Source organism: Lonchura striata, chromosome 1 (genome assembly GCF_050655825.1).
Source record: "Lonchura striata isolate lonStrDom1 chromosome 1, ASM5065582v1, whole genome shotgun sequence".
Taxonomy (NCBI): Eukaryota; Metazoa; Chordata; class Aves; order Passeriformes; family Estrildidae; genus Lonchura; species Lonchura striata.
Window position 1 is genome coordinate 110569018 of NC_140703.1, and position 14506 is coordinate 110583523.

Here is a 14506-nt window from a genome sequence, read left to right on the forward strand (position 1 = left end):
AAACTGCTTCAGATGATGTGCTTCTTGTTGCTCACGTGGGCTGTTTTTTTTTCCTCACCCTCACAGATCAAGGATACTTTCCTTAGGACATACACTGAAGCAATCCAGAATTACAACAAGAACGATGAGCGGAGCCATGCAGTGGATAACGTACAGGAAAGTGTAAGTCTAAAACTGGGCACCAAAATAGAGAAAGAAAGTCAATAGGGAAAGCATGGATTGAATCCCAGAATCTGAGGTTTTGATGGCTCAGTCTGCAAGCTGAAATTTGCAAATAAAATAGAGGCTCACAAAGCTGATCTAAATGAAAAGTATTTCAGCTGAAATGCTTGCCCAGGATGCCTAAATTTTAGTGAAAAAGCTGTCTGATAAAGGCAAGGCCTGTCCCATTGGCTTGTTGTTGGTCCCAGATCTTGAATTAGGTTTATGGGGCAGGTCTATTTCTAAAGAACACACCTTGTTCCTAAGGGAATTTACCAATAAGATCATAAAATGTTTTAAATTTGAGCTGGATGAGACAGGGTTTTATAGTCTTGTGTCCTGCATCACTGATAAACTGCAGCAATTCTCTTCCCAAGTACAGTGAGAGGCTGGCAAAGGAGACCTAGTGAGTTAAGGAGAAAAACTGGGTATATTTTCCCCAGACGAAAATGGAGGGGAAAACTGCTGAGGTTGGCAGTGAAGGCTGTGCTGGAGGGATGGAGTAGGAGCTCTCTGACCCTCGGGAGGTGGCAGGGCAGTGGGGAATTGCCTTGCCTTCCAGCAGGGACAGGGCAGGAGCAAATCCCACAGCACAGCCAAACCAGTTGGGGATGCCACTTACAAGAGACCAAGTCCACCAACTGCAACACAGGGCGATAAAATTCATATTTAAATTCCCACTGGAAGCTCTGCCATAGCAAGAAGCTATTCCTTCAGTTTGCAAAACATTCTCTGAGCTTTTCCATATGATTGTAACTTGATGAATGGCTGAAACATCAGTGTAATTGTATCAATGGCTTCTGGACCTTTAGAAATTACAGCTGTTATGTTGGACCCTTCAGCATGGTTGAAACTGTACTCTAACCTGGCTTCTCCTGGTTAGCAGATTACTGCAGTGCTCCAAACAGTATATTCTGCTGTCAAATTGTCTGTTTGTGTAATGTTTACCTGTATTTTAATTTTTTGATTCCTTGGAGTTGACCAAACAAAATATTTCTGAGTAGTTTTTCAATGTTTCTGTTGTAGCAGAATGTTTGTTTCATTCATAGTTCTCTTTTTGCAGGAACTGTATTTATAAGCCCTTTCCATGCAGAAAATTAACAGATACTCCATGTTTTTGAGTCTCTGACTTCTGTCTTAGGATCTAAATCAGAACATCCCTCCCAATTTAGGGTTTTCTAGCTGACTTCCTAGATACACCCTGTGAACATATGGTCTCTTTCTATTCACAGCTCAGTGAGTTGTCCTAGAAATTATTTTGGTGAGTTAGAGAGGCTTCACCTTACTGATCTGTACTAGTTTGAACCTCTATATGTTGCATGTAATTCTGTGTAATGCTTTGAGGTCTTGAATTTGCAGGGTCATCTTTCATCAAATAAAACAGTAAAGAAAACAAACAAAAAAAAACCCCAACAGATTGTGAACTAAAAAAGATGGGTTTATGGTTAGACCTTTGTCAAATGTTACAAATAATAGTTCTTTTCATAAAATACCTTATTTTAGTAGGTCATCTGCTCCCATGTTCTGTAAGTTACATCCCTGGGGCAGGGGTGGTATCTGCTTTTCAAAGCTTGAGGTGCCCTGTCATTATTTTGATTATGAGCTTATGAAATGGGCCGAGATGATTCTGTTCTAGTTTTAATTCTGTTTTGTTTGTCTGTGTGTTTTAAACCTGTCTCTTATCCCTCCTAGCTGAGCTGCTGTGGCATTCAGAGCTACACCAACTGGAGCACCAGCCCTTACTTCTTCAAGCACGGCATCCCTACGAGCTGTTGCATGAACTCCAGTGACTGCAACACTCAGGATCTGCGCAACATGACCGTGGCTGCCACTAAAGTAAACCAGAAGGTACCAGTAACCTTGTGCCAGAGGCAGTTGTGACACAATCCAGCACCCCAGTGGAGTGTATGCCTGCTTGCAGTTGCATTTCATTTCAAATGGTTGGTTGGTAATGTGCAAATAAGGCTGGAGTGATGGTAAGGGTGGGCTTGGTCCTGCACTTGCTTCATATTCTTTGAGCTGGCCTTTCTGAAATCCCAGGCACAGCAGTTCTGAGGTGATTGACAGTGAATGTTGTGGTTGGTGGGTGCATTTATTGTGAGTTAAAATCTTGGAACATGTCCAGCCAAAGCGACCTTTCCCCTGGGGTCACCTGAAGGAGAAGGCTGGGAAGACAAAAACAGGGTTGAGAAGACAAGTGGGAAGAACAGGAAGAAAGTTAATAATTAGAGAAAAAAATATAGAAAATGCCAAGAAAGGGAAGAATAAAGAGAAAATAATGCAGCATCTATGCATTAGACCTTGTGCTGAAGAAGTGCTACTGAAGTTGTTGTTTCAAGTGCTTGTGTTTCATCAGTTCTTTCTCACCTGAGATTTGCAAGAGAGGGAAGAGTTTGTTGGTAAGAGGAATGATATTGTGGCTAAATCACCATTCTAAGTAGCAATGCAGCTTAGTCAGACTTAAGGATTATTTTATTTTCTGTTTTTATCTTCAGAGATCTATTAAAAAAATAAATAGAAGTCCTGAAGACAGCAAGGGAAATATGGAAATGTGTCTGTCTCTTCTGTTTCTATCTTTTTCACCTCAGTCACCTGTGACTCAGAAGGTTGGACTGGTGGCTGAGCACAGCCTGAAATATCTTTGAAAACCAGTCAAGTAGACAACATTTTTGGCATGTATTGTAAAAGGGATACCAGAGGATTATTTTCCACTAAACCTCTTTTTTTTTTTTTTTTGTTTTTTTTGTTTTTTTTGTGCAATTGTTTAATGAGAACCACTTGTCCATTGGTTGAGTAACTCTCAGTCACCAGCAGCAGAGTAATCTTGCACGAGGGTGAGCCCCTCTGTTCAGTAAATTTGTACTAACTTGACGTTTTTGTAGAAGTGGAAGGAAGGTGAGAGGCAGGGCAGGGTGGATGTAGGGAGTGTGCAGTGCAGCCAGCAGCCACAGCAGGCATGGTGCCTGGGCAGCCCACCCTGAGCCTCTGCTCCTCTTCCCAGCAGGAAAACTTTCTGCTGTGGCTGGTGTTCCCCCAGCAGGGCTCAGCTTTGCAGTTCAGGACAGCCATGCACTCTGAACCTTTCCTGGCTGCCAAACCATTTAGGTGCCATTTGCACTCCCAGCACTGCTTTGTGGTTTCCCCCAAGTGCCAGGCTTGCTCTGCCTGCACAGGGAAATCCCTGTTCACCTTGAGCTACTCGTGGCACGGGATGCCTGAATTGTAGGAAGTGACTGAGGGATCAGCGAGTGCTAGTCCAGGGCTAGTAACACATTCCCAGCCATTCTTGCTCCTTGCTCTCCTGCCAAATGCACAAGTCACCTGACAGAAAAGGACTGCTGGTTCCTCAGGAAATAGTTGAAGTAATTACTTGATTTAATTACCTAGAGGAAATTTGGATGTTTGGAAGTTCATGTGGTTTTGTCTCGTTTCTGACATAGCCATTGAAAATCAAAAGTTAAAGATTTCTGTTCAGCAGTTGTGAGACTTTGCAGTTGTCCCAGACATTTGAGCAATGTGGGATGCTTCTGAAATGTGCATGGGAGTAAAAAGCAAGAAGGAGAAAATGTTGTTTGGCTCTGTCCTTTCACTTCAGATAGGTAACTAACATCATTGCCTCTGACCCAAGCCCCTTGCTTGTCTTGGAAACATGAGGCGCTTTGTTCTCTTGAGTGTTGGAGAAAAAGGAAAATATTTATTGCCTGTGTTGTGGAAGACCCTTCTCACCATGCCTATGGACAAATCTATTTGGATTACATCTTTTTGTGGATCTTGCAAAACTATCAGTAAAATGAGTTCTCTATGAGCTAATCAAATTACTAGCAGTTTCTGAGGACTGATAATAAATTTACCAAAGAGTATTAAACTAATAATATAATTACAGGATTAAAAGACAGCAGTCCTGGATTTTCTTTGCCAATTCTGACCCTAAGTTGCTTAGTGACCTTGGGTTAATTATTTAGGCTCTCTATTTCTTCGTATCAAACAGCACTAATACCTAACCTTAAGAGCTGTCATTAGGATTAGCTAATTAACGTTCATCTAGTGCTTTTAATCACAGTTCTTTACCAAGAAACCTCAAGAACTATTTCTCTCTAAAATCTTAAGAAAGGAACAGATGCATGGAGTCAAGAAATATCAGATCCTTTGTAAAATTCTGGATCAGCACCCAGAGGTGCTCCCACAGTGCCTCACACACTTGTGTCCTGTCGTGCAGCTCGTGGGTGCTGCTTGCACTCAGCCCGTGCACAGCAGGGACTGAGCAGCTGAGCCATATGTAAAACTTCAGAAAACAGATTATTGTGGCTGGGGAAAACAGAGCCTTCAGGTGAGGAGGGTGATCAAAACTCTGCCAGTGCATGTTTTGTTGACAAGATCTTCTGTCTCCCTCACATTGCCACTGTGCCTTGGGGTTGCATCTCCTGAAGGCTCTTCAACAGAATTGGTTTCAGAAGAGCTGGGAGAGCATTAAGCCATGTCAGAATGAAAATACTGCTTGAGAAATCTAATCTCATTGCACAACGTGTAAGACACGCAAACTATAATTGCTTGATGGGTTAAATAAGCAAGCTTGAATCAGGCTTACTGTACACTGTGGTAAAACAGTTGATATGTACACATAAACATTTCAGAAATTAATCAGGACCAGCTGTGCTGGACCTCAGCTACTCTTAGGTTCAGCACTTCATTACTCCTGGTGACGTTATAAAAGAAGTTAAAGAAATGGTACAATTTATTTAATGAATGGCCTGTCTAAAATAAAGAACATTGTTTGTCTTTCTCACTGTTGTTTTTTACAAGCTCCTGATGCTCTGAGGCCATCAAGAGTTCCTGCAGTGCTTGCAGAATGAGGGGTGTGTGGATGTAGGTGAAATGTGGAGACACTTCCTCTCTTATGGGACAGGAGTCCAAGCTGGGAAAGGCAACTCACTGTTATTTCTGAGTTTCCTAATTTCTGATAAAGTGGATAAAGTTATAATGTGTAAAACTCCTCAGGACACTGCCTTGAGCCAGAGTGTTGGTCATTTGAGGAAGGTGGCAAAAGGGGCTGAGCAGTGACTTTGGGTTGTGGGGACAGATAATGGGGCTTAATAATGAAAGAAAAGGGGGTTAATGAAAGAATGGGGGTTAATAACAACAGGGTTAATAATGAAAGAAAATGTGTAGTGGTTTTGGTGACATCTTTCTTTTTTCTTCAACTATCAAGTCACATGTTTAGATTCATTTAGGCACCACAAACTAGGAGATAATTCCAAATGCTTTTTTGAGGGGTCAAATAGGTGAGGGGAGAAACTTGGCAAACATTACTATACTGAGGGGGAACATCTCATAAATGTCTATCCAAGAGAAAGGCAGATATTGTACATGAATCCTCTGGCCCTAGTCTGAGCTGTGAATTGAGGCCTGAGAAAGAAAGTCAGCAGAGAGAAAATTCAGTTTAGGGAGCAGGACAGGGAATTTTATGTCCAAGGGCAAATGAACCAAGGAAATTCATACAAAACCCTTGATAACTTTGTTATATGGTTTAAAGTTACATGCTGTTCAGTGCTTTGCCTGGTGTCCTTTGATGGGTAAAGGCAAGCAGAATGCCTCAAGGGACACTTTATTAAATATCTAGAGTATGAGGAAATCAGCATCATTTATTCATTTTTGACATCTGTATTGTTCTAACATCGGTGTATTGTTACTGGTTTGGTTTCAGGTCAAAGCTATATTGTTTTTTAACTGACTTACTTTAAAAAGACCCATAAAAATGAGTGCAACATCACATTAAGATTTTAAAAGTATTGAAATGCATTCATTTCTAAAAGTAATTGGTTTTGCCACAACTCCACATCATTCACTCAGAATTGCTATTTTTAAAAAGGTGATGCTGTTGGAAATTACAGCAGAAATATTGTCTAGCCAGAGTTCATTCTAAATGAGAAATTTGTATGTATGCATTCATGGCAGGGAAGGTCAGTACAAAGAATGATGATGTTTGTTTTTCAGGGCTGTTATGACTTGGTGACCAGTTTTATGGAGACAAATATGGGAATCATAGCTGGAGTGGCTTTTGGGATTGCATTCTCACAGGTAAGTGCATAAACACTCCCCTTCCCCCTTTTTGTTTTCCCCTCTTTTTCTTTACCTGGACTTCAAGGAAGGAAGGATTATGGAAAGGGACTGAACTCAGCATGCTCATTAGTCCTGAGGTCATCTGTTCATTGATTTTCTTTTTTTCAACTTAAATGAAGTTTCTCCTTGGGAATATCAGTTACCGTTGAGCTAATGACTAGCTTGAGGAAAACAACTTGTCCCTGCACTGGGTCAAATAGAGGTTAACCCAATAAAACATTGGCTTAAATGGAGCATAAAGGCTAAGAAGACAAATAATTTATCCATTGTTTGCGTAGGCTTCTATCTTCTAAGCACTCTTATTTGTTCTTGAAGGACTCAAGAATTCCAATGAGTGCACCCTCAGGCCTCCCCATCCTGGACCTGAAGCCTGGAGAGGATGCTTTGTGACCAATTTTATTTTTCTTCCCTTTAACACTGAACAGTAAGAAATGTTCAGTCTACCAAAATCAGAGTGTTAAACCAACTCCTGTCTGCACCAAAAGGAGTGTGGCACGAGAGCGACAAGAGGAGAGCTAAGCAGGGGTTTTCTGCTCCATGATATCCAAACTGCATTTGTGTAGACAGGAACTGGGGAAAGTATTGCTCTGGTCAGACTGTTCTGATCAATAAGGGGCAGGAGAAGACCTGCATCTTTCAACAAGATGCTCCCTTGTACCAGTCACTTCATGTGTCACAGCAAGGACTCTACTGGGAACATGAAAAAACGAGAGAGAGGGAAACATGCACAATTCAAAACTGTCCCCAGGCCATGTGGAAAATGTCCCACATATCCTCTCCATCAGCATACACACAGCCTGAGCCTAAAATTGTCTGGGCTCAGACTGCTGAGCGTCCTACCTTGGGCATATCTGGAAGCCTGATGCTCTGTAGCCAGGGTGTTGGATGTCAGCAGCCTGTGGTTTGGTGTGGGTGGAAATGTTGGTTCATCACAACAGCAGGTGCCCAGAGCATGTGCCTGCATGTCAGGGGTCCAGAAAATGTGGACAGTCTGGAGCTGTTTGTGCATGGACAAGGGGAGGTCAGGTTTTTTTAATAGGCTATTCTAATTCTCGTTGAATGGTGACAGCATTGATACTCTTCTCCAGCCTTGATTATGGCTTGATTGCTGCTGTAGGACTCCAGGCTCGTGTTTCAGTTTGGGTTCTAGATAGCCAGAAGGCTGTAAAGCATCTTTTTAAATGCCTCCTGTAAAGCTATCCAAAAGAAAAATGAGACGAGTAGAATTGTAAAATATGCTGCTGGGGGAAAAAGTCAGGACCAATACTGCCTGAAAGCATTTAATGGGTGTTTCATGGCAGGCTGCAGGCAGCACGGGCTGCAAGGCACTTTGTCCTGTGACTGAGGGGAAAAATGAGGTGTGTTTTGGTGTGGTGTTGGCATCTCAAGCTGCTGGTGTCAGCAGGAGTCCTGCTGCCAGGTGGGGATGTCACTCCCCAGTGCAGGCACTGGGCTCTGGCACTGTGAGGACATACTCAGCTGCTTGGGGTGTTAGCAGACTTCTAAAAAAGAGAACAGAGAAGCTGCAGAGGGGAGAAACACAGCTCTCCCAGGCTGTGAAGAATAGAAGGTGGCCACTTGTAATTTACTGAGTAATCTGTTTTGCTGGGCCCAATTAGGGACAGTGTTTACAAATTGATTTCAGGTTAATGTGGCTGGCAGTAATGCCAGGCAGGGCTCCAGCTCTAGGCAAGGTTTTGCTGTTCCTATTGAGAATTGGTTTAATCTAAATAAAAGACAAATTAAATCATGTTGCTCCTCTACAGTAAAGCATGCTCAAGGGGCTTTCCTTCACGTGATTTGTTAGGTGTTGACTAGCATGGGGAATGTGCTGATGCCCAGAAATAGGGAGAGTTGATGTAATGGCATTGCAAATCTTACAGGCCTGGCACAGACCTTCCCATCAGAGTCAGTAGTTCTTATAAAAAACACTGTGTTGCTGACCTTGTCTGATCTGCTCCTCAGGTTTGAAATACTAACAATAAAATAAAATCTGATGGTTTTTGGACTTGGATGCCAATGTTCAATTCCAGCTGGAATAATTTCCATTTAGCAGGTGCTGTTCAGAGCGGAAAAATTATTAGTGTGTTGTGCCCAACAGAGAATAAAATTATACAAACTGCATAGGTGATGGAGAGCTGTGCCTAGATAAAACTACTGTGCAGGTATTGTCTTTAGGAATGCAAGAGACACTGTCTGGAGGGGTTTACAGAGTGTGAGTAGGGGAGACTCAGTGCAATGTTCAGGCCACATTATTCCCTTTGTGCTGAAGGACTGGAAAACAGGTGCTCTCCACGTGCTCCAAACCAGTTGCTGGGCACATACAGGTGCCATCAGTCTAAGATAAACTCCCATGCAGCTGTGGACCCTCTGCTGTCAGCATCAGTGTGGGCAGCTGTGCCTGAAGGTGGATGCAGTTCTGCTGCAGACACCATCCACCTTGTCTGTTTTGGTTTACCTGATGTGCTGACGAATTCCAAGTTAGTTCAACACAGTTCTATTTATAGAAATTCTCCCAAAGAATGAAAAATGGTGACAATAGCAAGACCCAAAATAAAATGGAAATTCAAATTGCAATTCAGTTTCTTCAGTATAACAAATATGTCATGCAGAACAGCTTCCAGTCAGTGGTAACTCCTACAGAATAAGTGTGTTAAAAAGCCAGCTATTGTGTGTACAGGGGGGATACGACTGCTACAAAATATGTTTTGGATGGTTTTCAATGGCCAGAACTAAGATATGCCTGAGATTGCTCCTAGAAACCATGAGAAATTCTCTGCATTCTGCTTGTTGGAATGACCTTAGCCAACAGGATGGTAGTACAGGAGACAGACCTGAGGAGTGTGGGTTTCCCAGTTGTCTAAACCAAAGAATTTGTCAGCATTTTCAAGTTTTCTGTGGCAATACCAAGTATAAAAAACTCTATGCTTTCTATATAATAGTTCAGAAGACCAAGATAATCTTAGGGGGAAAAAGGGAAGAAAAGAAAAAATTAAGAGTGAAGACAAATGCAGAACCAAGTCTGACAACTTAGCACTGAAAAATCAAGAGACTAAAATCAAATAAATGAATAAGTGGATAAAAGTTGAGATGGGGCATTTGAGAGGCAATGGGAGTGCAGGGAAATGAATGCAGCTCCCAGCAGCAGTTGCTTTGTGGGAATCCTTTAACACCAATTCTTCTGTTTTTTCAAAGGAGCTGCAGGGACTGGTGCACAATAGGATAAGGAGCTTCCTCCTGCCTGAAGAGCAGAGGAGGCAAGTGATGGAACAAATGCAGAGAGCAAGGCAGGGTGGAGAGTGCTGATTTGTGCTGCAGTCTGGGAGCCTCTAGCCTGACAAGGACTCTAGTTCTGCCTGTAATGAAAGAGCACAGTGAAGAAAATTCAGCAGCTCAGTACAATATTGCCTCTTTTTGGCTACAGGACGAACAGGGCTCTTGTGGTCAAATGTGGAAGTCAACACATCAAAAAGCACATGTTTTTATATGCATTCAAAGTATTTCTAGACTATTTATTATAGCTCTATGTCCTGGTTATACTTAGAAATGCTGAATAAAAAGTGTGTGCAATGGCTTGACATGCATTGCATTATTTTTGAAATACAAAGTTAAACATTATGTTACTATAACCACTTAAATGCCTAAGCCAGCCTAAGGTCAGAAGTAAGAATTAGTAAGTGGGCCAAAGATCATGGAGGTAGATTCCTGAGGAGCCTGCCATTTGTCTTAGGAGTGAGCTGAGTAAAACAAAACACCATTACATGCCTGTAGATGCTACAAAGTTTAGACACACTGATTACTAGAGTTAACAGCCTGCACAGAATAAGAGCATCCCTAATTAGAGGTATCTGGGGAAGTCTGCTCCAGTTGAAGGGGGAAAGAAAAGCCTGTGGTTTCCTATATGTAGAGGCTACAGCATCTTTCCCCTTGTAAACTTGATACAGGCTGCAGATTGTGGTTGAGAAGAACAGTAGCTGTAATCTGGGTGCCCATGATGGGGAAAAATAAACAACTTCAATGTACATACTTTCTTGGCTGTTGTAGAGAGGAATTGATTCAGGTCTGGGCCGGAATTTGCTCAGGGAAAATAATTTGTATTAAATAAACTGCAAAGTTCATCTTACTTAAAAAATGCAGTAAGGCAGAAAAGTAACTTCTGAGTCCAGCCAAAGAAGGTGAAGAAAGACTGAAAGTCACCACAAACACTGAGAAGTGACAGTGAAGGATGTGGGACAGGGCCACCCAGAGGCACTCATTCTGTTCAGGCTGTCAGAGCACAGAGAAATGCATAGCACCATCCAAAACAGAAATCTCATTCTCCAAAATTCAGCTGAGCTAAAGAAACAGTGCAGGAGTCAGCTGCAGGAGTGTCACGTAACATGTAGAATGTGAATATTTTCAGCAACACCTTCAGCAATTGATTAAATCATCTTCCCAGTGATGAGTAGAAAAGGCAACAAAATGGCTACAATGTCTTCTTGGTATCAAGTGAGATTTTCAGAAATGAGGGGGCTTTTCACCACGCACATGTTGTTTTGGCAACTAAAAAGACAGCTCCTGGACCCTGGTAGCTTTGGTTTTTCTTGGAGGTTGGTCAGGAATTGGTACCAGTGCCCCACATCTCGTTATAGCCAAGGCAGTCTCATCCTTGGTGCCGAAATCAGGGGGTGCATGTGGGGAACGGGAGGGTTCAGCCTGCATTTCATTGTGACTCAATGCCCTTTTGAAATTCCCAGAAGAGCTCTGGTGGATGCTGAAACAGGAAATTGTACAAATTTCTGGCAAAGAAGCTTGGCCTGTCAAGGACTGTGACATCTTCGAGACGGGAAACAGTTTATCCAGATTTGAGTTACCCTGGCTTGGTCTTGCTCTGGGCTGGTTCCAGCCCAAATCAAGCAATTGCCTGGTACAGAGGATGTGTATTTTGATGATGATTGTGTTAACAATGAGCACTGCCTGGTCTAGGGGAAGGGACACAAAATCCTGGGGAGTGAAATAGGAGAATCCAGTCTGGATGAGCAGCCAGCCAGTCATACCTGAGCATGCTCTGGATATGCTCAGGGGTTAATTAATTGACCAACCCCAATGAGAAAAGAGGTTGAATTATTTACAGCATATTAACACTGTTGGCACATGAAGGAAGCACTAAGAAACTGCAGTAGACAAAACATTGAAAAGACTTGAGTGCTTATTGATGAATAGAAGCCTGGGATCTGTTTTCAATAATCTGAGTGACAGCCAAGGGAATAGTGAATGACTTTTTAAAAAGTTATTTCCAGATTTACAGCACTCATTTCTACAGTGCTGTAAAGGAAGCATAACCACTCTGGAACATCAGGAAGCTTTTCCCTGGCACAGTGATAAAGAAGTTAAATGCACCAGCTCTCAGGGCTGATGCGTGGTGGTGAGGGATCCAGGTGGAGCAAGTGAAACACAGCCTGTAACAAGCTGATAGCCCCAGCAGTTTATTCGTCCACATCTGGCTTGGCCAGACATTGACAACAGGATTGAAAAATACCAAAAAGGCATGCTGTCTGTCAAATAAATGACAAAAATCAAGAGGAAGATCTGACAAAGACAGACAACAGATTTTAATGCTGGTTTTCTAATTAGAACAGTCCTTAAAATAGTGCATAAATACATTGTGCATAATAACTCCAGAACATGAACTACATGTTTACCAATGCTCTGCATTGATGTATTTAACTTGAATTCTGTTCTGTCTCTGTCTTGCCTGGAACAGTTGATCGGGATGCTGCTGGCATGCTGTCTGTCCCGGTTTATTACTGCTAACCAGTATGAGATGGTGTAACAAGGTGAGCTTTTCCCATTTTCCAGGTGGTAAAGCTATAAAAGCCTTGCTGTGTTGTTGTGGCTGTGCTGTTTCTGCTGAAGACTGCGAGCAAGTTTTACATTCTGAGCGTGTTCATGGAGAATTAAGCTTTCCCATGGGCTTCTTTGCTTTGGGATTTTCATCCCAATTTTATGTGTGGTGGGGAAGGAAAAAAAGGGGTGGGGAAATGCAGCGTTGAATTTCATCATTTCAATTGTCTTGGAAAGAGAGAGCAAAGCACCTGCTGTGAATAGTGATGCCAAGGAAACCAACCCACTTGTTGGTTTGTTGTTTTTTTTTTTTTGTTCTTCCATCCTCCCCGCTCTCCAGTCTTTCGAGGAGTGCGAAGTCCAGAGCCTGTGTGAAGACCAGGAGCTGCAGAATTGGAGAAAGACTGCCATGAATGTTATAGCACACACTGTCTCTCGCACGCACGCACGCACACCCCCACGAGCAAGCCCGTGCGCGCGCACACTCGCACCCCACCTCCCGAACTGTCCCATGCGTAGTGTCCCATTCTGTGAAGTTCCACGGTGCCACCCCGAGTGGCCGGGTCCCCTCGGCCTCCAGAGCCAGCCCCCACCCCACGGCTCGGCCAGGACGGCACCGTCTGTATGTTCTTGGTCACACAGTAGTTGCATCGTAAGTTAACAAAGGTAACTCATTAACAGCGTTGATCGGGCTGTGCATGTAGTGACTGGAGGGCATAATTAGCCTTTCACCATGGTTAATAAGTGTTGCACACATTCATATAAACCGGTATATGAAATATATATTCTTTTGGTTTTTATCTTAATTTCTTGTTTTGTTTATTGCTTTACTAAGGTTTCCATCCTTTCCCCCCTTCCCCTGCGCCTGTCCCCCTCTCCCCAAAAAACAAAGGAATCAGTAACATAACATAAAGATACTTGAAAATGATGTTAAAATGTTGTGCTTGAAGGGAACTGTTATTCCTGATGTTCTTCTACATCTTTGATTCTTACTCAGTGTTGTATGCCTAGTGCGTATCCCGGTAGGCTTTGTCTAGTGCATTTTGCCTCGGAACCTGATCCTGTGTAATACTGTTATTAAGCTGTGTTGTTGCTTACTGTGAAGGCAGAAATTTTTGCTCCCTTTATTTTTATTATGTAGCTATGAACTAATTGAACTGTGCTGTACTGCGGCCTTCATACTTTTTTCCTGTTCTTTCTTTTTTTTCTTTCTTTTTGCATTGAGGTTGCAGCCACCAAATACATTGTTGAATCAAATCGAAATAAAAACACACACACAGAAACAAAAAAAAATCACAAAAAAAAAAATAACAGGCATATGAAATATTTTTGGGGGAAAGCAAAAGTTTAAAATCTTTTTAAAAAAATAGGACTTTTTTAATAATGCCTCTGTCTAGCATGCCAACGAGAATGCATTGATATTGTGAGTATTTGTGATATACGTATTAATAAATGGAACCATTACAGATTTCTAGCTGCTTCCTTCTCATTCTTTAGTTATAAGAAAACTTTTTTTGGGAGGGGGAAAGTGAACATGAAACACCCAGGCACAGCTTGGTGTGACATGTCTTTATGTGGTTTTTAACAATGAATTTGCTTGTAAAAGAGAAATGTTAACACCTTGGGACAAGAAAAAAAAAAAGGGGAGAAAGAGCTGGAATTGTTTCAAAAGTTCTTCTACAGCTGGTTTCACCATGTGACAAATACCCTCTGCTTTGCAAGTTTTCTTCTTGTAATTGTTAAAAACCTGCAGTGTTTAATTATCCCATCCTTACTGCTGTGAGTGATTTTGGCATTAAGCATTTCTCTCTTGATTTTGGTGAGGAAGAAGAGAGCTTTGGGGTTGAGGGGTAGACTTGTGGAAAGGTAGACAGTTATCTCTTTCTCACTTGAATAAGTGAAAAGTCACAGATGTGACAGAAAACCCATGGAAGTTTAAATGTGGGAGTTGTAGGCCAAGCCCCTAGTTTGGCAGTGTGGACAGAGGGGGAGGCTTAAGAAATCCTGGAGCCTTCTGGTTGTGGGAGCTGTGCAGCTGCTGGAGTCCCAGTCCTTCCTCTGTCAGTCTGTCCATCCATCAGTGCCACTGTGACCTGGGCGGGCTGCCCTGCCTGGTGCCTCCAGCATCAGATCCTGGTAAAACTTGGGTTGCTGCTGGCGTGGGCAATCTCCCACCCACAGCTCTAGAAGGGTTCACAGCCACATGGGCAGAAATCTGCCAGCATGTCTTAAAAATCCCAGCAGCATCCTCTTTAGCTTTATTCAGAGAGCCCTTCCAGAGCATGACAAAGAAAAAGAGCTTTGCAAATAGAGGAGGAATCCGGTCCCCAAATTTAGATCTGCCCTCAATAAAACATCTGCCATG

General features: G+C 42.5%; 1 protein-coding gene across 1 annotated transcript in view; it reads left to right on the forward strand.

Moving 5' to 3' along the window:
- TSPAN7 (tetraspanin 7) overlaps nucleotides 1–13609 on the forward strand; it is an 85770-nt gene extending 72161 nt beyond the window's left edge. The window contains exons 4-8 of the mRNA XM_021552961.4: nucleotides 67–162; nucleotides 1894–2049; nucleotides 6193–6276; nucleotides 12062–12134; nucleotides 12482–13609. Of these exons, the coding sequence (XP_021408636.1) occupies nucleotides 67–162; nucleotides 1894–2049; nucleotides 6193–6276; nucleotides 12062–12130 (405 nt within the window). The 3' untranslated portion in view covers nucleotides 12131–12134; nucleotides 12482–13609. The remainder of the gene's footprint in view (nucleotides 1–66; nucleotides 163–1893; nucleotides 2050–6192; nucleotides 6277–12061; nucleotides 12135–12481) is intronic.
- Nucleotides 13610–14506: the final 897 nt, after the last annotated feature.